Source organism: Oncorhynchus kisutch, unplaced genomic scaffold, assembly GCF_002021735.2.
Source record: "Oncorhynchus kisutch isolate 150728-3 unplaced genomic scaffold, Okis_V2 Okis07a-Okis12b_hom, whole genome shotgun sequence".
In the NCBI taxonomy this organism is placed as follows: Eukaryota; Metazoa; Chordata; class Actinopteri; order Salmoniformes; family Salmonidae; genus Oncorhynchus; species Oncorhynchus kisutch.
This window is the reverse complement of record NW_022261984.1, coordinates 3,857,217-3,884,076: the sequence shown is the minus strand read 5'-3', so window position 1 is coordinate 3,884,076 and position 26,860 is coordinate 3,857,217. Positions and strand designations below refer to the sequence as shown.

At 41.1% G+C, this 26,860-nt stretch overlaps 2 protein-coding genes across 8 annotated transcripts in view; one reads left to right on the top strand and one right to left on the bottom strand.

The window, feature by feature from the left end:
• LOC116352758 (CD209 antigen-like protein C) overlaps positions 1-26,860 on the bottom strand; it is a 96,979-nt gene that overhangs the window by 20,966 nt on the left and 49,153 nt on the right. Inside the window, exons 6-11 of one of the 5 annotated variants that reach the window (XM_031814916.1) lie at positions 15,792-15,826; positions 13,075-13,170; positions 9,080-9,454; positions 8,817-8,959; positions 8,613-8,716; positions 592-3,554 (exon numbers count right to left, since the gene is read on the bottom strand). The exons of 2 other annotated variants lie outside the window; for them this stretch is intronic. In XM_031814916.1, coding sequence (XP_031670776.1) covers positions 13,159-13,170; positions 15,792-15,826 — 47 coding nt within the window. In that variant the 3' untranslated portion in view covers positions 592-3,554; positions 8,613-8,716; positions 8,817-8,959; positions 9,080-9,454; positions 13,075-13,158. Of the gene's footprint in view, positions 1-591; positions 3,555-8,612; positions 8,717-8,816; positions 8,960-9,079; positions 9,455-13,074; positions 13,171-14,824; positions 15,198-15,791; positions 15,827-26,860 lie in introns of those variants that run through there. 2 more of the 5 variants (XM_031814913.1, XM_031814912.1) reach the window with 2 other exon arrangements.
• Positions 1-26,860, top strand: part of LOC109901308 (semaphorin-4E) — a 330,201-nt gene that overhangs the window by 288,799 nt on the left and 14,542 nt on the right. For 2 of the 3 annotated variants that reach the window (XR_004206938.1, XR_004206936.1), the window contains exons 11-12: positions 22,214-23,273; positions 24,815-24,910. The gene's annotated coding sequence lies outside the window, so the exon portion shown is untranslated. The remainder of the gene's footprint in view (positions 1-22,213; positions 23,274-24,814; positions 24,911-26,860) is intronic. The other variant, XR_004206937.1, reaches the window with a different exon arrangement.

Below are 26,860 nucleotides of genomic sequence, written 5' to 3'. Positions count from 1 at the left end.
CTATCGGCCCTGTTCAAATGTAGTGCATTATAAAAGAGGATAGCCTGACTCACAGAAATCCAGTCTCAGGGAGATGTTGAGAGTGACTTGTAGAAAACACAGCACTCCTAAACACACAGCAGCCAGCCTGTAGAGTCTTGTTCTTCCATCTGCACACACACACACACACACACACACACACACACACACACACACACACACACACACACACACACACACACACACACACACACACACACACACACACACACAGACACTCAGACACTCAGACACTCAGAAACACAGACACAGAAACTCAGACGCAGAAACACACACACACACACACACACCATCCTACATTATGATTACAAACAGAATAAACATAATCCGACATCACTACTGACTACGATTAGAACTCTGAGAACCAACCCCCTCCCCCCGCCCCGATTTAGGGTTGGCAGCGACCGTTTGCTCAAGAGTGCTGTCATCTCAATTCTGATAAACAGGAAGCAACTTTTTGAAGAAATTACCAAAATTACACAATATAGCTAAAGTATGACTGTAACGGCTTCTAGAAGTAGTGGGTGGAGGAGTCAGGCGCAGAGGGCAGGGTAGTACAAAGATGTGGATTGTTTATTTCCAAAAAACAGAGAGACGGTCACGCCACACACACAAGGGCGCATAAAAACCCAGTCCAACAAACAAGGACGAAACTGTTCGGAAAAATGAAATCCACAAAATATTCACACACCATAAACAGAAAAACAAGCAGAAAAGCCGGCGGGCCTACCGGGTTTAAAGCCCAAAACCTAAACCTCAACACCAAACAGGTACAACTAAATCAGACACAACTAAATGAAACAGAAAAGGGGATCGGTGGCAGCTAGTAGGCCCGGCGACGAAGAGGCACCATCTTCGGCGGGATTCGTGACAATGACTTAAAGAGGATATCTGCAATTGCTGCTTACATTTTTGGGACTTTGAAATGTATGATATTTATCCATTCATTCTTCATGAATGTAACTTATAAATGCCTCATGAGCTTAGTTTAACTTTCCAACCCCATCAGGACCCAAAATATAAGCTTGTTCTACCACAGAACTGTTAACAAACACTGTGTAACCTCAGATGGGTAAAACAATCATTTTGTTCTCATGGATGGACAGTCCTTGAGTACATACTATAGCTATGAATTACATACAGTACCAGACATACATACAGTAGCTATGAATTACATACAGTACCAGACATATATAGTTCTGTCTATGAATTACATACTGTACCAGTCATATATATTGTAGTTCTGTCTATGAATTACATACAGTACCAGCTCTGTCTATGAATTTGAGAGTGGTTACATTTCTGCAACTTACATTTTTTTAAACATTTCTCTGAGCGGGAAAAAAAAAAAAAGCGGGCAGGTCACCAGGTGCACAGAGCCTGTTTCAGGTTACCAGCCCCTCAGCTGTTTACCAAAAACAGTGGTGGGGTATCCACTGTGTTGTTGTTTAAAAATATTATTTTCAATTGATCTTATTAAATAGTTGTACATAGTTCCAACAACTGAAGTAAAACATAATATTGAATTGATGCATTTTAGTGTATGAGACCCCAGCAGGTTGTAAACCTCAGGCTCTGTACCAGCTGAACCACAGAGAAGACAGAACAATAAAAAATTAACAAGCGCTTTTCTATGATGTGCTATTAGTGTGTGTGCACGTGCCAGAATACGTGTGTGCGTTCGGTTTGTGCGTTCATACCTGTCTGCATCTGTGTGTGTGTGTGTGAGAGAGAGAAAGATTATTCTTTGTACCTGAGAGATGAGTCTCAGTCTTCACGCTCCTCGTTGCTCCGTTCCGGTTTTCTTCATGAACTTCTTTTAATTCAATCACCTGTTTGTTGATGTAGTCGGCCATCTTAACTAACTATACCAGATATCAATGATGACACCAAACAATCAATTAATCAACTAATTAATTCTGTCTGACCTGTAATTGTAGTATATATGATTTTAACTTTTACTTATAGTATTAACTTACTTATGATTACCTTTCTAACTGACTCCTAATGGTAATATCTACTGTATGATTACCTTTCTAACTGACTCCTAATGGTAATATCTACTGTATGATTACCTTTCTAACTGACTCCTAATGGTAATATCTACTGTATGATTACCTTTCTAACTGACTCCTAATGCTAATATCTACTGTATGATTCTAACTTCAGTGACTAGTAGTTAAGTAGTTGCTCAGATGTGCATCTCTACCAGTTACCTCTCTGATCTCTGTCTGTTGTCCACTACAGTTTTTAAAGTATATAATCACCTTCAATCAGGAAGTTATACATTACAGGATATTCTAAACAGAGTGATATAACATGATAGCTGCATGACAACAAGTAGTGAAGAGTGCAGCCTTTCATCCTATTACTTTGACTGTTCTGTTTGTGGCTTCTCCAGCCTTCAAATGGAGTTTACATTGTGACTCTATCTCTCTCTATGCCATCGATAGGGGCCCTTTTCTTTTATCTATGCTGTCTGTGTGTGACATCAGTGTGTCTGTGTCTCTGTGTGTGTGTCTGCGTGCAGCATGTATCTTCTCAGTACTGTTCTGCCTTCTGTCTGTGTGTGTTTGCCTGCGTACAGCGTGTATCCTCTCAGTACTGTTCTGCCTTCTGTCTGTGTGTGTCAGCCTGCGTGCAGCATGTATCCTCTCAGTACTGTTCTGCCTTCTGTCTGTGTGTGTCTGCCTAGGTGCAGCATGTATCCTCTCAGTACTGTTCTGCCTTCTGTCTGTGTGTGTCTGCCTAGGTGCAGCATGTATCCTCTCAGTACTGTTCTGCCTTCTGTCTGTGTCCAACTGCAAGTCACATTGTTTTAACAATCCAATCACATTCAATCAGGAAGCTGGTAAATTGACACCTGATAGGTTCCTTTCTTACTTAATCTGAGCCTTAGTTCATCTTCTTACTAAAGTCGTTTATGCTAATAATTGACTAAAATCACATTATGGCAAATCACATAATATGTTTCTATTTAAACAATGAATACAAGCATTTTACAGATGACAGTATGTCTACATACTGTTTACCTAGAGAGAGATGCATTAGCACTGTAGCAATGCTATATAATGAGCTACTGTATAACTCTTCACAAATCCAGTTATGTTGAGAGGTAAATGATATGTCAGAATATTTATATACAGGCTCAGAATACCCAATATTAACATCAGCACAGTCCTTGTTACAATATATCCTGGTTCACAACCATTATCAGGTTGTTTGCCCCTCAGTACAGTACCAGCAGTGGGTTGGTGTGTGTGTGTCTTAGAGAGAGAGAATGAAGTTGTGTGCACTGTAAGGTGCTGTATGTGTGCGCGTCCTCCCACCAGCCTCCTCTGTTGTAATGGTGACGTTAAACCACTTTCTCACAAATCCAGTAACGATTGTGTAAACATGACTGGTCATTCCATGCCTTTACAGGACGCCAGGTTTCTGTGTTCAGTTCAACACAGTCCTCCTCCCCATTTGCTGGGTTGTCACCACCATTATCAGGTTGCTGTGAGTGCCAGTAACTACAGGGTAAACAAGACAGAGAAAAAAATGAATAAACATTTTGATTTGTCACATGCGCTGAATACAACAGGTGTAAACTTGACCATGAAATGCTTAGTTACGGGTCCTTTTCCAACAATGCAGAGTTAAATAGTAAGAAATATATTAATAAAACATTTGCTAAATAAAAAAATGAAAATATTAAACACAAAATAAAAAGTGACTAGGCAATTAGGGTTAGAGTTAGTTTTAGGGTTAAGATTAGGGTTAGAGTTAGTTTTAGGGTTAAGATTAGGGTTAGAGTTAGTTTTAGGGTTAAGATTAGGGTTAGAGTTAGTTTAGGGTTAAGATTAGGGTTAGAGTTAGTTTTAGGGTTAAGATTAGGGTTAGAGTTAGTTTTAGGGTTAAGATTAGGGTTAGAGTTAGTTTTAGGGTTAAGATTAGGGTTAGAGTTAGTTTAGGGTTAAGATTAGGGTTAGAGTTAGTTTAGGGTTAAGATTAGGGTTAGAGTTAGTTTTAGGGTTAAGATTAGGGTTAGAGTTAGTTTTAGGGTTAGAGTTAGTTTTAGGGTTAAGATTAGGGTTAGAGTTAGTTTTAGGGTTAAGATTAGGGTTAGAGTTAGTTTAGGGTTAAGATTAGGGTTAGAGTTAGTTTTAGGGTTAAGATTAGGGTTAGAGTTAGTTTTAGGGTTAAGATTAGGGTTAGAGTTAGTTTTAGGGTTAAGATTAGGGTTAGAGTTAGTTTAGGGTTAAGATTAGGGTTAGAGTTAGTTTTAGGGTTAAGATTAGGGTTAGAGTTAGTTTTAGGGTTAAGATTAGGGTTAGAGTTAGTTTTAGGGTTAAGATTAGGGTTAGAGTTAGTTTTAGGGTTAAGATTAGGGTTAGAGTTAGTTTTAGGGTTAAGATTAGGGTTAGAGTTAGTTTTAGGGTTAAGATTAGGGTTAGAGTTAGTTTTAGGGTTAAGATTAGGGTTAGAGTTAGTTTTAGGGTTAAGATTAGGGTTAGAGTTAGTTTTAGGGTTAAGATTAGGGTTAGAGTTAGTTTTAGGGTTAAGATTAGGGTTAGAGTTAGTTTAGGGTTAAGATTAGGGTTAGAGTTAGTTTTAGGGTTAAGATTAGGGTTAGAGTTAGTTTAGGGTTAAGATTAGGGTTAGAGTTAGTTTTAGGGTTAAGATTAGGGTTAGAGTTAGTTTAGGGTTAAGATTAGGGTTAGAGTTAGTTTTAGGGTTAAGATTAGGGTTCGAGTAAGAGGACGGGTAAGGGAAAATAAGATTTTAAATGGGATAATAAACAGAGTTGCAGGGTGAGTGTGAAGAATGTGAAAGAATGTGAAAGAATGTGAAAGTGTGTGTGGACGTGTTAAATACTATTTCTAGGGGGTTTAGGGTTAAGGTTAGAATTAGTATAGGGTTAGGGTTAGTTTAGGGTTAAAGTTAGGGTTAGAGTTAGTTTTAGGGTTAAGATTAGGGTTAGAGTAAGAGGACGGGTAAGGGAAAATAAGATTTTAAATGGGACTGATTTGTGGCGTCAATATACATGTGTGTGTTTTGTGTGTACATGTCTTTCAGTATCAGTGTAAGTATGTCTGAGTGTGTGGGTAGAGTCTAGTGAGTGTGTGGGTAGAGTCTAGTGAGTGTGTGGGTAGAGACTAGTGAGTGTGTGGGTAGAGTCTAGTGAGTGTGTGGGTAGAGTCTAGTGAGTGTGTGGGTAGAGTCAGTGAGTGTGTGGGTAGAGTCTAGTGAGTGTGTGGGTAGAGTCTAGTGAGTGTGTGGGTAGAGTCTAGTGAGTGTGTGGGTAAAGTCTAGTGAGTGTGTGGGTAGAGTCTAGTGAGTGTGTGGGTAGAGTCTAGTGAGTGTGTGGGTAGAGTCTAGTGAGTGTGTGGGTAGAGTCTAGTGAGTGTGTGGGTAGAGTCTAGTGAGTGTGTGGGTAGAGTCTAGTGAGTGTGTGGGTAGAGTCTAGTGAGTGTGTGGGTAGAGTCTAGTGAGTGTGTGGGTAGAGTCTGGTGAGTGTGTGGGTAGAGTCTGGTGAGTGTGTGGGTAGAGTCTAGTGAGTGTGTGGGTAGAGTCTAGTGAGTGTGTGGGTAGAGTCTAGTGAGTGTGTGGGTAGAGTCTAGTGAGTGTGTGGGTAGAGTCTAGTGAGTGTGTGGGTAGAGTCTAGTGAGTGTGTGGGTAGAGTCTAGTGAGTGTGTGGGTAGAGTCTAGTGAGTGTGTGGGTAGAGTCTAGTGAGTGGTGGGTAGAGTCTAGTGAGTGTGTGGGTAGAGTCAAGTGAGTGTGTGGGTAGAGTCTAGTGAGTGTGTGGGTAGAGTCTAGTGAGTGTGTGGGTAGAGTCTAGTGAGTGTGTGGGTAGAGTCTAGTGAGTGTGTGGGTAGAGTCTAGTGAGTGTGTGGGTAGAGTCTAGTGAGTGTGTGGGTAGAGTCTAGTGAGTGTGTGGCTAGAGTCTAGTGAGTGTGTGGGTAGAGTCTAGTGAGTGTGTGGGTAGAGACTAGTGAGTGTGTGGGTAGAGTCTAGTGAGTGTGTGGGTAGAGTCTAGTGAGTGTGTGGGTAGAGTCTGGTGAGTGTGTGGGTAGAGTCTGGTGAGTGTGTGGGTAGAGTCTAGTGAGTGTGTGGGTAGAGTCTAGTGAGTGTGTGGGTAGAGTCTAGTGAGTGTGTGGCTAGAGTCTAGTGAGTGTGTGGGTAGAGTCTAGTGAGTGTGTGGGTAGAGACTAGTGAGTGTGTGGGTAGAGTCTAGTGAGTGTGTGGGTAGAGTCTAGTGAGTGTGTGGGTAGAGTCTAGTGAGTGTGTGGGTAGAGTCTGGTTAGTGTGTGGGTAGAGTCTGGTGAGTGTGTGGGTAGAGTCTAGTGAGTGTGTGGGTAGAGTCTAGTGAGTGTGTGGGTAGAGTCTGGTTAGTGTGTGGGTAGAGTCTGGTGAGTGTGTGGGTAGAGTCTAGTGAGTGTGTGGGTAGAGTCTAGTGAGTGTGTGGGTAGAGTCTAGTCAGTGTGTGGGTAGAGTCTAGTGAGTGTGTGGGTAGAGTCTAGTGAGTGTGTGGGTAGAGTCTAGTGAGTGTGTGGGTAGAGTCTAGCGAGTGTGTGGGTAGAGTCTAGTGAGTGTGTGGGTAGAGTCTAGTGAGTGTGTGGGTAGAGTCTAGTGAGTGTGTGGGTAGAGTCTAGTGAGTGTGTTGGTAGAGTCTAGTGAGTGTCTGGGTAGAGTCTAGTGAGTGTGTGGGTAGAGTCTAGTGAGTGTGTGGGTAGAGTCTAGTGAGTGTGTGGGTAGAGTCTAGTGAGTGTGTGGGTAGAGTCTAGTGAGTGTGTGGGTAGAGTCTAGTGAGTGTGTGGGTAGAGTCTAGTGAGTGTGTGGGTAGAGTCTAGTGAGTGTGTGGGTAGAGTCTAGTGAGTGTGTGGGTAGAGTCTAGTGAGTGTGTGGGTAGAGTCTAGTGAGTGTGTGGGTAGAGTCTAGTGAGTGTGTGGGTAGAGTCTAGTGAGTGTGTGGGTAGAGTCTAGTGAGTGTGTGGCTAGAGTCTAGTGAGTGTGTGGGTAGAGACATGTTTTTTCAGATTTAAAAGGAGCATTGCCTTATTTGGAACAAGAACCAACACTTTATCTGTATTTTTTAATGATATTTTAAGATATGTCGTTAGTTCTCATGGAATGACATCGATGAACATGATTTGAAGGAACATGTAATTTGCTAAAGGTTTCTATCACACCTGGATGGTCAAGTCTCACCTTGTGTTCTTTGAATTATGAACAACACGGATAATCAGTCCTACTCCTTACACTGAGGTTATTGTTATAATAGAGCAGTAGTCTCTTACCTTGCGGTGGTCAGTGTTATTATAGATCAGTAGTCTCTTACCTTGGGGTGGTCAGTGTTATTATAGAGCAGTAATCTCTTACCTTGGGGTGGTCAGTGTTATTATAGAGCAGTAGTCTCTTACCTTGGGGTGGTCAGTGTTATTATAGATCAGTAGTCTCTTACCTTGGGGTGGTCAGTGTTATTAGAGCAGTAGTATCTTACCTTGGGGTGGTCAGTGTTATTATAGAGCAGTAGTCTCTTACCTTGGGGTGGTCAGTGTTATTATAGATCAGTAGTCTCTTACCTTGGGGTGGTCAGTGTTATTATAGAGCAGTAGTCTCTTACCTTGGGGTGTTCAGTGTTATTATATAGCAGTAGTCTCTTACCTTGGGATGGTTAGTGTTATTATAGAGCAGTAGTCTCTTACCTTGGGATGGTTAGTGTTATTATAGAGCAGTAGTCTCTTACCTTGGGATGGTTAGTGTTATTATAGAGCAGTAGTCTCTTACCTTGGGGTGGTCAGTGTTATTATAGAGCAGTAGTCTCTTACCTTGGGGTGGTCAGTGTTATTAGAGCAGTAGTCTCTTACCTTGGGGTGGTCAGTGTTATTAGAGCAGTAGTCTCTTACCTTGGGGTGGTCAGTGTTATTAGAGCAGTAGTCTCTTACCTTGGGGTGGTCAGTGTTATTAGAGCAGTAGTCTCTTACCTTGGGGTGGTCAGTGTTATTAGAGCAGTAGTCTCTTACCTTGGGGTGGTCAGTGTTATTATAGATCAGTAATCTCTTACCTTGGGGTGGTCAGTGTTATTATAGAGCAGTAGTCTCTTACCTTGGGATGGTCAGTGTTGTTAGAGCAGTAGTCTCTTACCTTGGGGTGGTCAGTGTTATTAGAGCAGTAGTCTCTTACCTTGGGGTGGTCAGTGTTATTATAGATCAGTAATCTCTTACCTTGGGGTGGTCAGTGTTATTATAGAGCAGTAGTCTCTTACCTTGGGATGGTTATTGTTATTATAGAGCAGTAGTCAGCACCTTGGGATGGTTATTGTTATTATAGAGCAGTAGTCAGCACCTTGGGGTGGTCAGTGTTATTATAGCAGTATTCTCTTACCTTGGGGTGGTCAGTGTTATTATAGCAGTAGTCTCTTACCTTGGGGTGGTCAGTGTTATTATAGAGCAGTAATCTCTTACCTTGGGGTGGTCAGTGTTATTATAGAGCAGTAGTCTCTTACCTTGGGGTGGTCAGTGTTATTATAGAGCAGTAGTCTCTTACCTTGGGGTGGTCAGTGTTATTATAGAGCAGTAATCTCTTACCTTGGGGTGGTCAGTGGGGTGCCGTCCACCCATTTCCAGGCCCCCTCAGTAACAGAGTCAGTCAGACCAATCCAGGCTCTCTTATTGAAGCTGAATAGAAACTCCTGTTGGTGAGAAAGATACTGATGATTTCAACTACTATAGACTACATGTGTTAAATACTGGAAGATACATTACTGACCAAGGCATGTTTGATTCTCTCACCTGTTCCTTATCACTGTTTATGATCACCATGTCTGCTCCTCTCTTCAGACAGTCCTGTCTACTCTCCTTCCAGGGTTTTTTCACTGTAGACAGGAAGTACCAACTGGATTCAAACTTCTGAAAGCCTTCAGGACATGTTTGTTCTACAAGACAACAACATGCATTTCCATCTTGTTATTCTGCACCTATTATTGTAGAATACGAACACAAGTTTACTGCATATTAGATATGTGTTGTTTTGATAATTTATCAGGTTAACTCACTCAGATTAGAGAACTTTGACGTGAGATCATCTCTATCCTTCTGTAGCTGGTCCCTCTCTTTAGTCAGGGTGTTGTAACTGGTCTGTAGCTGGTCTCTCTCTTTAGTCAGGGTGTTGTACCTGGTCTGTAGCTGGTCTCTCTTTTTAGTCAGGGTGTTGTACCTGGTCTGTAGCTGCTCTCCCTCTTTAGTCAGAATGTTGGAAATGGGTTTTAGCTGGTCTCTCTCTTCAGTCAGGGTGTTGTAACTGGTCTGTAGCTGGTCTCTCTCTTCAGTCAGGGTTTTGTAACTGGTCTGTAGCTGGTCTCTCTCTTCAGTCAGGGTTTTGTAACTGGTCTGTAGCAGGTCTTTCTCTGCAGTCTCATTGCCTCTGTTATCTGGAAAGGATTGATACATATAGCTCCTGGTTAATTCCCTCACAAAACAGTAATTCAATAATATCTAAATGCATATTCCCATGATAATGACTGAGATGATTGACATGCAGTGTGGACATTTCACCAGTAAAACGTGATGAATTATCATTCAAGATTGACATGGATGTTTAGAGACTATTTTGAAATTGCCTAACGTGGTGTAAGAAGGTGTTAAACAAATATCACTCCACCACTGGTTACAAAATACATAATCGGCATCAGGAAAATAGGACAGACTATCAGCTCATCATTGACGTTGATGATTGATGTAAATCTGCTAGTTAGCTAGATCAATCATTCTTTCACTGATTGGGATTGAATCTTTAATACTCACAAATAATAACTTCATAACATAGCCTGACCTTCATGGTCCCGCTTTAAATGACCTTCAGCTTATGAAGGCTTTTATACAGCCTTCGTAATGCTTTCATAAACACTACATACATATGTTATTTAGCATCTTTAAGTATATGGCATGCTTTATAAAGGGTTCATAAACATGGCCTAACTGTGTGACAATATCACCCATGTCAAGTGTGACATGACCCACTATGTTGAATATGATATAAACATATAAAGGGGGACAAGCTGTGCTGAAGGAAGAAACAGGCTGTAAAGTTAAGTTTAGATGACACCTAATCTCGTTCCCAGACACTTCCGCCCAAATGGTCAGAAGATAAACACATCAAACTTGGCTTTCATTAGTTATGTTAGGTTAGCAAAAGACATGGCCTAATGGCAGGCAAATATTTTACTAAGTTAGGTCACTTACATAGAATTCTATGGTCACTCCAAATAAGGCCAACTTTGAATGGTTGATATCCCAGGCTTATACAGTGCATTCAGAAAGTATTCAGACCCTTTGACTTTCTTACAACCTTATTCTACAATGTATTAAATGGTTTTCTCCCCTCATCAATCTAAACACAATACCCCATAATGACATCACAATACCCCATAATGACATCACAATACCCCATAATGACATCACAATACCCCATAATGACAAAGCATAAACAGTTTTATAGAAATTTGTGCAACTTTAAGCTAGGGGGCACTATTTTTATTTTTGGAAAAATAACATTCCCAAAGTTAACTGCCTATTTCTCTGGACCAGATGCTAGAATATGCATATAATTGATAGCTTAGGATAGAAAACAATCTAGAGTTTCCAAAACTGTAAAAATATTGTCTGTGAGTATAACAGAACTGATATTGCAGGCGAAATCCTGAGAAAAATCCAATCAGGAATGACCCTTATTTTGAAACCCCTGTCTTTCTATGCATCCCTATTGCCCATTGAAAGGGATATCAACCAGATTCCTTTTTCTATGTCTTCCCTAAGGTGTCTACAGCCTTTAGACGTAGTTTCACACCTTTATGTTGAAGAATGAGCATAAACAAACAGGAGGATTGTAAGTGGCCAGCTGATGGCTCTCAGAGTGATTCTTGCGTGAAAGAGAGAGGTAGCCATTTTTCCTCCCGGTCCTACTGAAAAGCAAACTGTCCCGGTTGATATATTATCAAAAAGATATTTGAAAAACACCTTGAGGATTGATTGCAAAAAACGTTTCCATACTTCTGTCGATATTATGGATATAATTTGGCGTTGTCGTGACCAGTGGATTTCTGAACATAATGTGACAAACAAACTGAGGTATTTTGGGTATAAAAATAATATTTATGGAACAAAAGGAACATTTGCTATCTAACTGGGAGTCTCGTAAGTGAAAACATCCGAAGGTCATCAAAGGTAAACGATTAATTTGATTGCTTTTCTGATTTTCGTGACCAAGCTTCCTGCTGCTAGCTGGACATAACGCTATGCTAGGCTATCGATAAACAACGTTTGCCAGGTTTCTGTCAATATTATGGAGCTAATTTGGAATATTTTTCGGCGTTGTCGTGACCGCAATTTACGGGTGATTTCTCAGCCAAACGTGAAGAACAAACGGAACTATTTCGCCTCCAAAAATAATATTTTGGGAAAAAATTAACTTTGGCTATCTACCTGGGAGTCTCGTGAGTGAAAACGTCCGAAGTTAATCAAAGGTAAACAATTTAATTTGATCGCTTTTCTGATTTTCGTGACAAGGTTGCCTGCTGCTAGCAAGGCATAATGCTATGCTAGTCTATGATAAACTTACACAAATGCTTGTCTAGCGTTGGCTGTAAAGCATATTTTGAAAATCTGAGATCACAGGGTGATTAACAAAAGGCTAAGCTGTGTTCCAATATATTTCACTTGTGATTTTCATGAATATGAATATTTTCTAGTAAGATTATTTGACCATTGCACTATGCTAATTAGTGGAGTTGCTGACAATTCTCCCGGATCCGGGATGGGTAGTTCCAAGATTAAAAATAATAAAACAGAAATATCAAATTTACTATTATTATTCAGACCCTTTACTCAGTACTTTGTTGAAGCACCTTTGGCAGCGATTACAGCCTCGAGACTTATTGGGTATGATTATTGGTTACAAGCTTGGCACACCTGTATTTGGGGAGTTTCTCCCATGATTCTCTGTAGATCCTCTCAACCTCTGTCAGGTTGGATGGGGAGCATCAAGTCTCTCCAGAGGTGTTCGATTCGGTTCAAGTCCAGGCTTTGACTGGGCCACTGAAGGACATTCAGAGTCTGAAGCCATTCCTGCGTTGTCTGTCATGTGCCTTTTACTGAAGAGTGGCTTCCGTCTGGCCACTCCACCATAAAGGCCTGATTAGTGAGTGCTGCATAGATGGTTGTCCATCTGGAAGGTTCTCCCATCTCCACAGAGGAACTCTGGAGTTCTGTCAGAGTACTTTTGTTGAAGCACCTGGCCGTCACGTCCTTGACGGCCAGCTATAGCAAGAGCCTTGGTGTTTCCCAAATTCTTCCATTTAGGAATGATGGAGGCCACTGTGTTCTTAGGGACCTTCAATGCTGCAGAAATGTATTTGTACCCTTCCCCAGATCTGTATCTCAGCACAATCCTGTCTCAGAGCTCTATGGACAATTCCTTTGACCTCATGGCTTGGTTTTTGCTCTGACATGCTCTGTCAACTGTAAGACCTCATATAGACAGGTGTGTGCCTTTCCAAATCATGTCCAATCAATTGAATTTACCACAGGTGGATTTCAATCAAGTTCTAGAAGCATCTCAAGGAAGATCAATGGAAACAGGATGCACCTGAGCTCAATTCTGAATACTTATGTAAATAAGGTATTTATGTTTTAGTTTTTTTATACATTTGGAAAATATTCTATGAATCTGTTTTCACTTTGTCATTATGCGGTATTGTCATTGTGTGTTGATTGATTCAATTTTTTCTTCTCCTCATCAATTTTATAATGAGGCTGTAACGTAACAACATGTGAGGACGTCTGAATACTTCCAGAATGCACTGTAGACATGGTTTGTGTACTCAAGTAGAGCTGATGCAGTTCTTTTGTTTTTGTTGTCACATTATTGGCAGTGCTTGACTTCGACTGAAATAGGTTTCAGTACGCAGTCCCAAATGGCACCCTATTCCCTATATAGTGCAATGTCAAAAGTACTGTGATAGTGGGGTATCAGTTGGGACAAAGCCTCACTCACAGAAAGCCAGCCTCAGGGAGATGTTGAGAGTGACTTGTAGAACACACAGCACTCCTAAACACACAGCAGCCAGCCTGTAGAGTCTTAGTCTTCCATCTGCAGAGAAACACAGGCACACACACACACACACACACACACACACACACACACACACACACACACACACACACACACACACACACACACACACACACACACACACACACACACACACACACACCATCCTACATTATGATTACAAACAGAATAAACAACATACAACATCCTACATCTCTACTGACAAGTAGTCTGACAACCAAACCCCCCTCCCCCCGATTTAGGGTTGGCAGCGAACGTTTGCTCAAGAGTGCTGTCATCTCAATTCTGATAAACAGGAAGCCAAAATTACACAATATAGCTAAAGCAAGACGTAAAGAGGCTATCTGTGATTGCTGCTTACATTGTTGGGATTTTGAAATGTATAATATTTACCTATTCATTCTTCATGAATGTAACTTCTACTGTAAATGCCTCATGAGCTTAGTTTAACTTTCTAACCCCATCAGGACCCAAAATATAAGCTTGTTCTACCACAGAACTGCAAACACTGTGTAGACTCAAATGGGTAAAACTATCATTTTGATCTCATGGATGGACAGTCCTTGAATACGTACTATAGCTATGAATTACATACAGTACCAGACATACATACAGTAGCTATGAATTACACACAGTACCAGACATACATACAGTAGCTATGAATTACACACAGTACCAGACATACATACTGTAGCTATGAATTACATACTGTACCAGTCATACATAGTTCTGTCTATCAATTACATACTGTACCAGTCATACATAGTTCTGTCTATCAATTACATACTGTACCAGTCATACATAGTTCTGTCTATCAATTACATACTGTACCAGTCATACATAGTTCTGTCTATCAATTACATACTGTACCAGTCATACATAGTTCTGTCTATCAATTACATACTGTACCAGTCATACATAGTTCTGTCTATCAATTACATACTGTACCAGTCATACATAGTTATGTCTATCAATTACATACTGTACCAGTCATACATAGTTCTGTCTATCAATTACATACTGTACCAGTCATACATAGTTCTGTCTATCAATTACATACTGTACCAGTCATACATAGTTCTGTCTATCAATTACATACTGTACCAGTCATACATAGTTCTGTCTATCAATTACATACTGTACCAGTCATACATAGTTCTGTCTATGAATTACATACAGTACCAGTCATATATACTGTAGCTCTGTCTATGAATTTGAGAGTGGTTACATTTCTGCAACGTACATTTTTTAAAACGTTTCTCTGAGCGGATAAAACAGGCAGGTCACCAGGTAAACCAGCCCCTCAGCTGTTTACCAAAAACAGTGGTGGGGTATCCACTGTGCTGTTGTTTAAAAATATTATTTTCAATTGATCTTATTAAATAGTTGTACATAGTTCCAACAACTGAAGTAAAAAATAACATGGAAATTATGCATTTTAGTGTATGTGACCACAGCAGGTTGTGGTCACACAGAAGACAGAACAATAAAAAACGAGTGTCTTCTATGATGTGCTATTAGTGTGTTTGCACGTGCCAGAATATGTGTGTGCTTTCGGTTTGTGCGCTCATACCTGTCTGCATCTGTGTGTGTGTGTGTGTGTGTGTGTGTGTGTGTGTGTGTGTGTGTGTGTGTGTGTGTGTGTGTGAGAGAGAAAGATCATTCTTTGTACCTGAGAGATGGGTCTCAGTCTTCACGCTCCTCGTTGCTCTATTCTGGTTTTCTTGATTCACTTCTTTTAATTCAATCAACTGTTTGTTGACGTAGTCGGCCATCTTATCTAACCGTACCGAATATCAATGATTTCCCCAATCAATCAATTAATCAACTAATTCAGACTGTCTGACCTTTTATTGTGGTATATATGATTTTTACTTTTACTTATAGTATTAACTTACTTCTACTGTATGATTACCTTTCTAACAGACTAATATCTGCTGTATGATTCTAACTTCAATGACAAGTTGTTGTCTGATGTGCCTCTCCATTGGTGTCTCTGTCTGTATGTGGTCGACTGCAGGAAAAAGAACGTCTCTTTCAAGCAAGATGTTATATTCCGCAATAACTATATGTGACATTGTTCGTAAGGAAGTGACATCATGGCTCGCACTTTGTGACTAACATTCAATCAGGAAGCTGATAGAACTCAGAGATTGTTCCTTTATTTATTAATCTGTGCCTTTGTTCTTCTTATTATAAAAGTTATTTATAATAATTGATAATGAATAAAAAAAATAAAAAAAAGTCACATGACATGTTGCTAATAAAAAGAGGGAAAGAGAGAGAGACTTGTGTACAGTCTACAAGAAATGTTACATAATTAACTGTACATCTTAAGATTGACAATAGGTATTGAGTATTATATACCTAATTTGTTTTGTGTGTGTACATGATTCTGTGTGTGTGTGTGTGTGTGCATGATTCAGTGTGTGTGTGTGTGTGTGCATGATTCAGTGTGTGTGTGTGTGTGCATGATTCAGTGTGTGTGTGTGTGTGTGTGTGTGTGTGTGTGTGTGTGTGTGTGTGTGTCTGTGATGAAGAGCCTTTTTCACAGATCCAGTAGTGTGGATATGAACACTGATAGTCCCACCATTCTCCTTGGCCTGATGACCAGTAAGGTACCACCACAAGGTTCTCACCTTCACCACCATTAGGCTCTCCACTCCTCCAATACCTGCAGTAGAAACAAAAGAGTTAGACTGACCACTCTCTCAAAACTTAGAGTATGAACAACACAGAGTTAGACTGACCACTCTCTCAATACCTAGAGTATGAACAACACAGAGAATCAGTCCTATTCCTTCCATGGTGATCAGTGTTATTAGAGTAGTAGTCTCTTACCTTGGTGTGATCAGTGTTATTAGAGCAGTAGTCTCTTACCTTGGGGTGGTCAGTGTTATTAGAGCAGAATTCTCTTACCTTGGGATGGTCAGTGTTATTAGAGCAGGAGTCTCTTACCTTGGGGTGGTCAGTGTCATTAGAGTAGGAGTCTCTTACCTTGGGGTGGTCAGTGTTATTAGAGCAGTGGGTCTCTTACCTTGGGGGAGTCAGTGTTATTAGAGCAGTAGTCTCTTACCTTGGGGTAGTCAGTGTTATTAGAGCAGTAGTCTCTTACCTTGGGGTGGTCAGTGTTATTAGAGCAGGAGTCTCTTACCTTGGGGTTGTCAGTGTTATTAGAGCAGAAGTCTCTTACCTTGGAGTGGTCAGTGTTATTAGAGCAGTTGTCACACCCTGACCTTAGTTATCTTAGTTTTCTTTATTATTTTGGTTAGATCAGGGTGTGACGAGGTTGGGTATGTTAGTTTTTGTATTGTCTAGGGATTTTTGTAGATCTAGGAGTTTTTGTTAGTCTAGACAATTGTATGTCTTTGGTGGCCTGAAATGGATCCCAATCAGAGGCAGCTGTTTATCGTTGTCTTTGATTGGGGATCATATTCAGGTAGCCATTTTGCCTAGTCCTTTTGTGGGTTCTTGGTCTATGTTTAGTTGCCTGTCTGCACGACGCATATTAGCGTCAAAGTTAGTTTTTTTGATAGTTTGTTCAGTGTTATTTCTATAATTAATTAAAGAAGAAATACGCTTATCACGCTTACCACGCTGCGCCTTGGTCTCCTCCTTACGACGACCGTGACAACAGTAGTCTCTAACCTTGGGGTGGTCAGTGTTATTATAGATCAGTCGTCACTTACCTTGGGGTGGTCAGTGTTATTATAGAGAAGTAGTCTCTTATCTTTGGGTAGTCAGTGTTATTAGAGCTGTAGTCTCTTACCTTGCGGTGGTCCGTGTTATTATAGGCAGTAGTCTCCTATGTTGGGGTGGTTAGTGTTATTATAGAGCAGTAGTCTCTTATCTTTGGGTGGACAGTGTTATTATAGAGTAGTCGACAACATCCGGTCAAATGGCAGAGTTATTTGAGGGGACAGCAAATTTACACTGTTATACAAGCTGTACACTCACTACTTTACATTGTAGCAAAGTGTAATTTCTTCAGTGTTGTCACATGAAAAGATACTCTCAAATATTTACAAAAATGTGAGGGGTGTACCTACTTTTGTGATATACAGTTTATATATATATATAAATGGAGTAGAATGTAACAGCAAACCCACACATCTCAACACAGCGACCATGCTTCCTGCACTCAATCAACATATTGTGGATTAGAGGGAGCATGGCCGAGATGCGTGTCTGCCGCTCCACCCCTCCCCACATGAAATAGCCTTTTTGAGGCTGTTGAGAGGAGGGCAGGCCCACAACAATGGCCAGATTGAAATGGAACAGCACTACATCCTTATGTTCCCTGTACTCTATATATATCTGTTTATTATACCTGTTGATACAGAGCTCATACGTGAAACTATTCTAACTCTTTCACAGTGAAAGTGACACTGACTCCGAATGGGAGCCCCCAGTGCCAAGGTGTCCATCCTCCACTGAAGCTGGTTCATCCAGCCGGACCCCTGCTGTCTCCGGCTCCACATCTCCCGGGCCATCTAGAGGTGTGAAGGCACTGACAAAGAGGCGGAGGAGGAGGGGAAGTGTGCAACCTGCAAACAAAGGGCCAGACGAGCGTTGGCACACTGTCCTAGAAGATGATGTGGAGCCCCCTCAACTAACATTTAGGACGGAAAGGAAGCCAGGACCTCAGCTGAACATGACTGCAATGGACTGCAGCCCTCTTCAGCCTTTTCAGCTGTTTTTCACCCCATCTGTTGTTGATTCGCTTATGTCTAACACGAATAAGTATGGGGCGAAGAAGCAAGCAGGCAAAAAAGTAGCATTGATGCCCATTTCCATGTCAGAACTTTTCTGCTACCTTTCACTGGTTATCTACATGGGGCTGGTGAAGCTGAAAACCCTGAGGGACTACTGGAAAATGTAATCTCTCTACCAACTGCCTTTCCCCCCCGTCATGTCTTGCAAAAGGTTTCTGGTTCTCTCGCAGGCGCTTCATATCAGTGACCCAGAAGTTGATGAGGAAAATGACAAGAAGAGAGGCACAGCAACGTTTGATAGACTCTGCAAAATCAATCCTCTCTACCCCAACATTGTTGAGCCCTGCAAGACCTATTTTCAGCCAGCCCAGAACCTGTCCATAGATGAGCGGATGGTAGCCTCAAAGGCCAGAATGGGCCTCAAACAATACATGAGAAACAAACCAACTAAGTCGGGTTACAAGCTGTTTGTTTTGGCAGAATCTGTGTGTGCCTACACTTACAATTATTTTGTCTATAAGGGGAAGAACAGTTTTTCTACCGGTAAGGGACTTAGCTATGACTCTGTAATGCAGTTATTGGATTTTCAACTGCTGGGGAAGGGCTACAAACAGTTTGTGGATACCTTAGGAAGCTGGATGTGTGGGCTTGTGACACCATTCGTACCAACAGGGTGGGCTTTCCAAAGACAAAGGTGAACGACATGCCTAAGCAGGCTGAGCGGGGTACCATGCGATGGATCCGCGAAGAAGGCCTGCTCTTTGTGAAGTGGATGGATACCAGAGAGGTGGTGATGTGCACAACAATCCACACGTCCTTCAGTGGAGATCACATCGTCAGGCGTGTGAAGGACGGTAGCGGGGCATGGACCACAAAAAAATTCCCCATTCCAGCTGCTGTGAAGGACTACAACAAGAGCATGGGAGGTGTGGTCCTGTCAGATGCGCTGATAGGCTATTACAATGTTCTCCACAAGACAATGAAATGGTACAAGACATTCTTCTATAATTTCATCGACATTGCTGTGGTGAATGCATTCATCCTACACAAGGAAATGTCTAAGTGCTGTAGAAAGCCCTCCATCTCACAGCTAGCCTTCAGAGAGCTGCTCATCAAGGAGCTTGCTGGCTACAGCACCACTGCACCACGTTCTGGCCCCTCTACCTCTGTCCCTTCTGCCACAAGTGATGTTCAAAGGTTGAAAAATCTGCCCAAATGTATTTCTGCAGGCATGGATGTGCCTCAGGGCCAAAAGGGTACAGCATTGGAGGCGTCGTTGTGTTCTTTGCAAAATGAAGTCCCCCATCACCTGCACCACATGCTTGGTGACACTCTGCTTTACAGCAGAAAGAGATTGATATGGCACCTGGCATCAGCAGCACAATATTGTGTAGAGGACTGAGGGTCTTCCAAATATTGAAAGTGTGTAAATAGTTACCCTTGTTATTTTGTCAATTTAAATATTGTTTTTAGTCTTTTTTTTCTTTTTGTGGGGGGTGTGTTAGAATACCATTTTGGTATTTTGTATATAGTTATTTGTTTCAAAATGTATACCTTCACCAATTTGGCCACTTGGGTACATTTGGGCAACTTGTGTTGGACACCTGGATGACTTCATGCTAAATGTCATGTAGCAAACTCATTCCGGAAGTTATCATTCTGAACCTTTGCACAAGTACTGTTGCCCTCTTATGCTTTTCACTGAAATTGTACCCATCATCCTATCTGAAAGTTTGTTTTGTCTTGTTCATTTTAAAGATGATGCAACAACAATAAAAACAAAACATTTATATTATTTTCCTTGTATTATTTAAACCAGATCTAATGTGTTATATTCTCCTACATTGCTTTCATATTTCCACAAATGTCAGTGTTTCTTTCAAATGATATCAATAATATGCATATCCTTGCTTCTGGGCCTGAGCTACAGGCAGTTAGATTTGGGTATGTCTTCAGGCGGAAATTGAATTGAGAAGAAGGGGGGGGGCTAGCTTAAAGAGGTTAATTGATTGTTTGGGGTAATCATTTATATTTGGTACGGTTAGTTAAGATGGCTGACTACATCAACAAACAGGTGATTGAATTGAACAAAGTTACAGAAGAAAACCGGAACAGAGCAACGAGGAACGTGAAGACTGAGACCCATGTCTCAGGTAAGAACTAAGAAATATCTATCTTTCACACACTCAGATGCAGGCAGGTACGAACGCACAAACCAAACACACACACACACACACACACACACACACACACACACACACACACACACACACACACACACACACACACACACACACACACACACACACACACACACACACACACACACACACACACACACACACACACAAACACACACGCATACAAAACCCACAGAATTGGAAAAACACTTCTGTGTGGTTCAGTTGGTATGGAGCAGGGTGTTCAAAACCTTCTGGTGTCACGTACACTAAAATGTATCAATTCAATTGTTTTACTTCAGGTATTGAAACTAATTTGAACTATTTAAATGTGATGAATTGAAAATAAAATGTTTAAACAACACAGTGTACACCCTGCCGGGACAGAACTATGCATGCAAGGACTGATCATCCACGAGTTCAAAATGATAGTTTCAACAATCTGAGGCTACACAGTGTACACCCTGCCGGGACAGAACTATGCATGCAAGGACTGATCATCCACGAGTTCAATGATAGTTTCAACAATCTGAGGCTACACAGTATTTGTTAACAGTTCCATGGCAGAACAAGCTTATATTTTGGGTCCTGATGGGGTTTGAAAGTTAAACTTATCTCATGAGGCATTTACAGAATAAGCTACATACAAGAATCAATGGGGAAATATTATTAATTGAAGAGTAAAAGATAAAATGTGATATAGCAATCACAGATAGACCCTTTAATTCATACTTTGGCTATATTGTGTAATTTTGGTAATTTCTTCATACAGTAGCTTCCTGTTTATCAGATTTGAGATGACCACAAGCTTGAGCAAACTGTTGCTGCCTACCCTCAATCGAAAGAAAACCAATGATGCAATGAAAATGTTTGGCTTTCAGAATTCTAATCACAATCATTAGTGATGTAGGATGATGGTGAATGTGTTTCTGTAACTGTGTGTGGGTGTGTGTGTGTTTGTGTGTGTATGTGTGTGTGTGTGTGTGTGTGTGTGTGTCTGTTCCTCTGCGGATGGAAGACTAAGTCTCTACAGGCTGGCTGCTGGGTGTTTAGGAGTGCTGTGTGTTTAGGAGTGCTGTGTGTTTGACAAGTAACTCTCAACATCTCCCTGAGACTGGCTTTCTGTGTGTGAGTCTGTGTCCCAAATGACACTCCATTAGTGCACTAGTCAAACGTAGTACACTAATATAGGAGATAGCGTGCCATTTGGGAATATAGGGTGTCATTTGGAACACGTCACAGGAACTTCTCTTTTCTTTAGCCCGTTCTAATGAAGAAAGAAAACATTTAGAGGCCTGTTACAACACCACTGGTCTGGAGCAAGACAGAGACCAAACAGATACCAGTAGAGGTATCATTGACCTGTGTACAGACAGATACCAGTAGAGGTATCATTGACCTGTGTACAGACAGATACCAGTAGAGGTATCATTGACCTGTGTACAGACAGATACCAGTAGAGGTATCATTGACCTGTGTACAGACAGATACCAGTAGAGGTATCATTGACCTGTGTACAGACAGATACCAGTAGTGGTATCATTGACCTGTGTACAGACAGATACCAGTAGAGGTATCATTGACCTGTGTACAGAAAGATACCAGTAGAGGTATCATTGACCTGTGTACAGACAGATACCAGTAGAGGTATCATTGACCTGTGTACAGACAGATACCAGTAGAGGTATCATTGACCTGTGTACAGACAGATACCAGTAGAGGTATCATTGACCTGTGTACAGACAGATACCAGTAGAGGTATCATTGACCTGTGTACAGACAGATACCAGTAGAGGTATCATTGACCTGTGTACAGACAGATACCAGTCCCGGAAGAACCGAAACCAGTTACTGAGCTGAGAGAGACCAGTTACAGAGAAAGAGTGGCCAGCTGCAAAACGAGAGAGACCAGTTAGAGGAGCGTTACATTACCCTGACTAAAGAAAGGGACCGGTTTAGTGACAGGGTCAGTCTGTCAGTTTGTTCATACTCTAGGTTCTGAGAGAGTGGCCAGTCTAACTCTGTGTTGTTCATACTCTAGGTTCTGAGAGAGTGGCCAGTCTAACTCTGTGTTGTTCATACTCTAGGTTCTGAGAGAGTGGCCAGTCTAACTGTGTTGTTCATACTGAGAGAGTGGCCAATATAACTCTGTTGTTTCTACTGCAGGTATTGGAGGAGTGGAGAGCCTAATGGTGGTGCAGTGTAGAACTGTGTGGTGGTACCTTACTGGTCATCAGGCCAAGGAGAATGGTGGGACTATCAGTGTTCATTTCCACAGTTCTGGATCTGTGAAAAATGCTCTTTATAGGTTGTTGAAGGAACTCTTTACTGTATCTGAAGAATGATCATATATGTTGGTAGAATGGCTGTACAAACGAGAAGTTGGAGAGAAAGGCATGTGCACACACACACACACACACACACACACACACACACACACACACACACACACACACACACACACACACACACAGGATCATGCACACACACAAAACAAATTAGGAATATATCACTCAATAGCTGTTGTCAATGTTAAAATGTACAGTTCATTATGTCTCATTTCTTGTAGACTGTACACAAATCTCTCTCTCTCTAGCTCTTTTTATTAGCAACATGTCATGTGACTTCCCATGACATTTTTTTCATTATCAATTATTATAAATAACTTTTATAATAAGAAGAACAAAGGCACAGATTAATAAATAAAGGAACAATGTCCTCTGAGTTCTATCAGCTTCCTGATTGAATGTGAGTCACGGAGTGCGAGTCATAATGTCACTTCCTTATGAACCATGTCACATATAGTTATTGCGAAATATGACGTCCTGATTGAAAGTGATTGGATACTTAAAACATTCTTTCAACTGCAGTCGACCACAGACAGACAACAGAGACACCAATGGAGACGCATATCAGAGCAACTAATCAACTACTAGTCACTGAAGTTAGAATCATACAGTAGATATTACCATTAGGAGTCAGTTAGAAAGGTAATCATTAGTAAGATAATACTATAAGTAAAAGTTAAAATCATATATACCACAATAAAAGGTCAGACAGTCTGAATTAGTTGATTAATTGATTGATTGGGGAAATCATTGATATTCGGTACGGTTAGTTAAGATGGCCGACTACGTCAACAAACAGGTGATTGAATTAAAAGAAGTTAATGAAGAAAACCGGAACGGAGCAACGAGGAGCGTGAAGACTGAGACTCATCTCTCAGGTACAAAGAATGATCTTTCTCTCTCTCACACACACACACACAGATGCAGACAGGTATGAACGCACAAACCGAAAGCACACACGTATTCTGGCACGTGGACACACACTAATAGCACGTCATAGAAAAATGCTTGTACATGTTGTATTGTTCTGTCTTCTGTGTGGTTCAGCTGGTACAGAGCCTGAGGTTTACAACCTACTGGGGTCTCATACACTAAAATGCATCAATTCAATATTTTTTTTCACTTCAGTTATTGAACTATGTACAACTATTGGGTGGTTAACTATACTACTAAAAAGATCAATTGAAAATAAAAAATGTAAACAACAACACAGTGGATACCCCACCACTGTTTTTGGTAAGCAGTTGAGGGTCTAGTAACCTGAAACAGGCTCTGTGCACCTGGTGACCTGCCCATTTTTTCCTCAAGAAACGTAACCACTCTCAATAACAATTACGCTGCAGAAATGTAACCACTCTTAAATTCATAGACAGAACTACAATATATATGACTGGTACTGTATGTAATTCATAGACAGAGCCATGTATGACTGGTACTGTATGTAATTCATAGACAGAGCCATGTATGACTGGTACTGTATGTAATTCATAGCTACAGTATGTATGTCTGGTACTGTATGTAATTCATAGCTACAGTATGTATGTCTGGTACTGTATGTAATTCATAGCTACAGTATGTATGTCTGGTACTGTATGTAATTCATAGCTACAGTATGTATGTCTGGTACTGTGTGTAATTCATAGCTACAGTATGTATGTCTGGTACTGTATGTAATTCATAGCTACAGTATGTATGTCTGGTACTGTATGTAATTCATAGCTACAGTATGTATGTCTGGTACTGTATGTAATTCATAGCTACAGTATGTATGTCTGGTACTGTGTGTAATTCATAGCTACAGTATGTATGTCTGGTACTGTGTGTAATTCATAGCTACAGTATGTATGTCTGGTACTGTATGTAATTCATAGCTACAGTATGTATGTCTGGTACTGTATGTAATTCATAGCTACAGTATGTATGTCTGGTACTGTGTGTAATTCATAGCTACAGTATGTATGTCTGGTACTGTATGTAATTCATAGCTACAGTATGTATGCAAGGACTGTCCATCCATGAGCTCAAAATTATAATTTTACCCATCTGAGGTTACACAGGGTTTGTTATCAATTCCATGGTAGAACAAGCTTATATTTTGGGTCCTGATGGGGTTACATAGTTAAACTAAGCTCATGAGGTATTCAAAAGTTACATTCATGAAGAATGAATGGGTAAATATTATACATTTCAAAGTCCCAAAAATGTAAACAGCAATCACAGAGAGCCTCTTTAAGTCATGCTTTAGCTATATTGTGTAATTTTGGTATTTTCTTCATAAATTTACTTCCTGTTTATCAGAATTGAGATGACAACACTCCTGAGCAAACGTTCGCTGCCAACCCTAAATCGGGGGGGGGGTTGATGTTTGTTCTGTTTGTAATCATAATGTAGGATGGTGTCTGTGTCTATTTCTCTGCAGATAGAAGACTAAGACTCTACAGGCTGGCTGCTGGGTGTTTAGGAGTGCTGTGTCTTCTACAAGTCACTCTCAACATCTCCCTGAGACTGGCTTTCTGTGAGTGAGGCCCAAATGACACCTTATTAGCACTCTACTTTTGACAGTGCACTATATAGGGAACAGGGTGCCATTTGGGACTGCGTACTGAAACCTATTTCAGTCAAAGTCAAGCACTGCCAATAATGTGACAACAAAAACAAAAAAACTGCATCAGCTCTACTTGAGTACACAAACCATGTCTACAGTGCATTCGGGAAGTATTCAGACACCTACACTTTTTCCACATTTATTACGTTACAGCCTTTTTCTAAAATTGATGAGGATATTTTTTTTTTTTATCAATCTACACACTATACCGCATAATGACAAAGGGAACACAGGATAATATTTTTTTTCCAATCTATATACTGTATATATATATATATATAAAAAAAAACATACATACCTTATTTACATCAGTATTCAGATCTTTGCTATGAGACTCGAAATTGAGCTCAGGTGGAACCTGTTTCCATTGATCATCATTGAGATGTTTCTACAACTTGATTGGAGTCCACTTGTGGTAAATTCAATTGATTGGACATGATTTGGAAAGGCATACACCTGTCGATATAAGGTCCCACTGTCACACGGGACGGAGTATGTGAGGTAAGAATCAGGTGCAGAGAGTTCCAAGGGAAGAAGTGCACTTTAATTTGGCACCGAAATGCAATGCCCTAAACACAGAGCGCGAAAAACAATGACCAACCCAAAACACAGGGTATACAGTCCGGAGCACGAACACACCCAACGACACCACACATAACACACAAATAATCCCGCACAAAACAAGGGCGGGTAGACTAGGCTTAAATAAGGAAGCACATTAGACACAGGTGCAACAGGAAAACACAATTAGACACAGGTGCAACTAATTAGACAAAACAAACAGAAAAAGGGATCGGTGGTGGCTAGTAGGCCGGTGACGACGACCGCCGAGCACCGCCCGAACAGGCAGGGGAGCCAACTTCGGCGGTGGTCGTGACACCCACAGTAGACAGTGCATGTCAGAGCAAAAACCAAGCCACAAGGTCAAAGGAATTGTCCATAGAGCTCTGAGACAGGATTGTGTCGAGGCACAGATCTGCGGAAGGGTACAAAGACATTTCTGCAGCGTTGAAGGTCCCCAAGAACACTGTGGCCTCCCATCATTCCTAAATGGAAGGAGTTTGGAAACACCAAGACTCTTCCTAGAGCTGGACGCCCGGCCAAACTGAGCAATCAGGGGAGAAGGGCCTTGGTCAGAGAGGCGACCAAGAACCCGATGGTCACTCTGACAGAGCTCCAGATTTCCTCTGTGGAGATGGGAGAACCTTCCAGAAGGACAACCATCTCGGCAGCACTCACCAATCAGGCCTTTATGGTGGAGTGGCGAGACGAAAGCAACTCCTCAGTAAAAGGCACATGACAGACAACGCAGGAATGGCTTCGGGACAAGTCTCCGAATGTCCTTCAGTGGCCCAGCCAAAGCCCGGACTTGAACCCGATCGAACACCTCTGGAGAGACTTGAAAATAGCTGTGCAGTGATGCTCCCCATCCAACCTGACAGAGTTTGAGAGGATCTACAGAGAAAAATGGGAGAACTCCCCAAATACAGGTGTGCCAAGCCTGTAGCATCATACCCAAGAAGTCTCAACGCTGCCAAAGGTGCAAAGTAACCAGTATACGGTCTGAATACTTATGTAAATGTGATATTTCTGTTTTTTATTTTTAATAAAGTTTCAAAAACTTCTAAAAATGTTTTGCTTTGTCATTATGGGGTATTGTGATGTCATTATGGGGTATTGTGTGTAGGTTGATGAGGGGAGAAAATAATTTAATACATTGTAGAATAAGGCTGTAAGAAAGTCAAAGGGTCTGAATACTTTCTGAATGCACTGTATAAGCCTGGGATATCAACCATTCAAAGTTGGCCTTAGTGGGAGTGACCATAGAATTCTATGTAAGTGACCTTACTGAGTAAAATA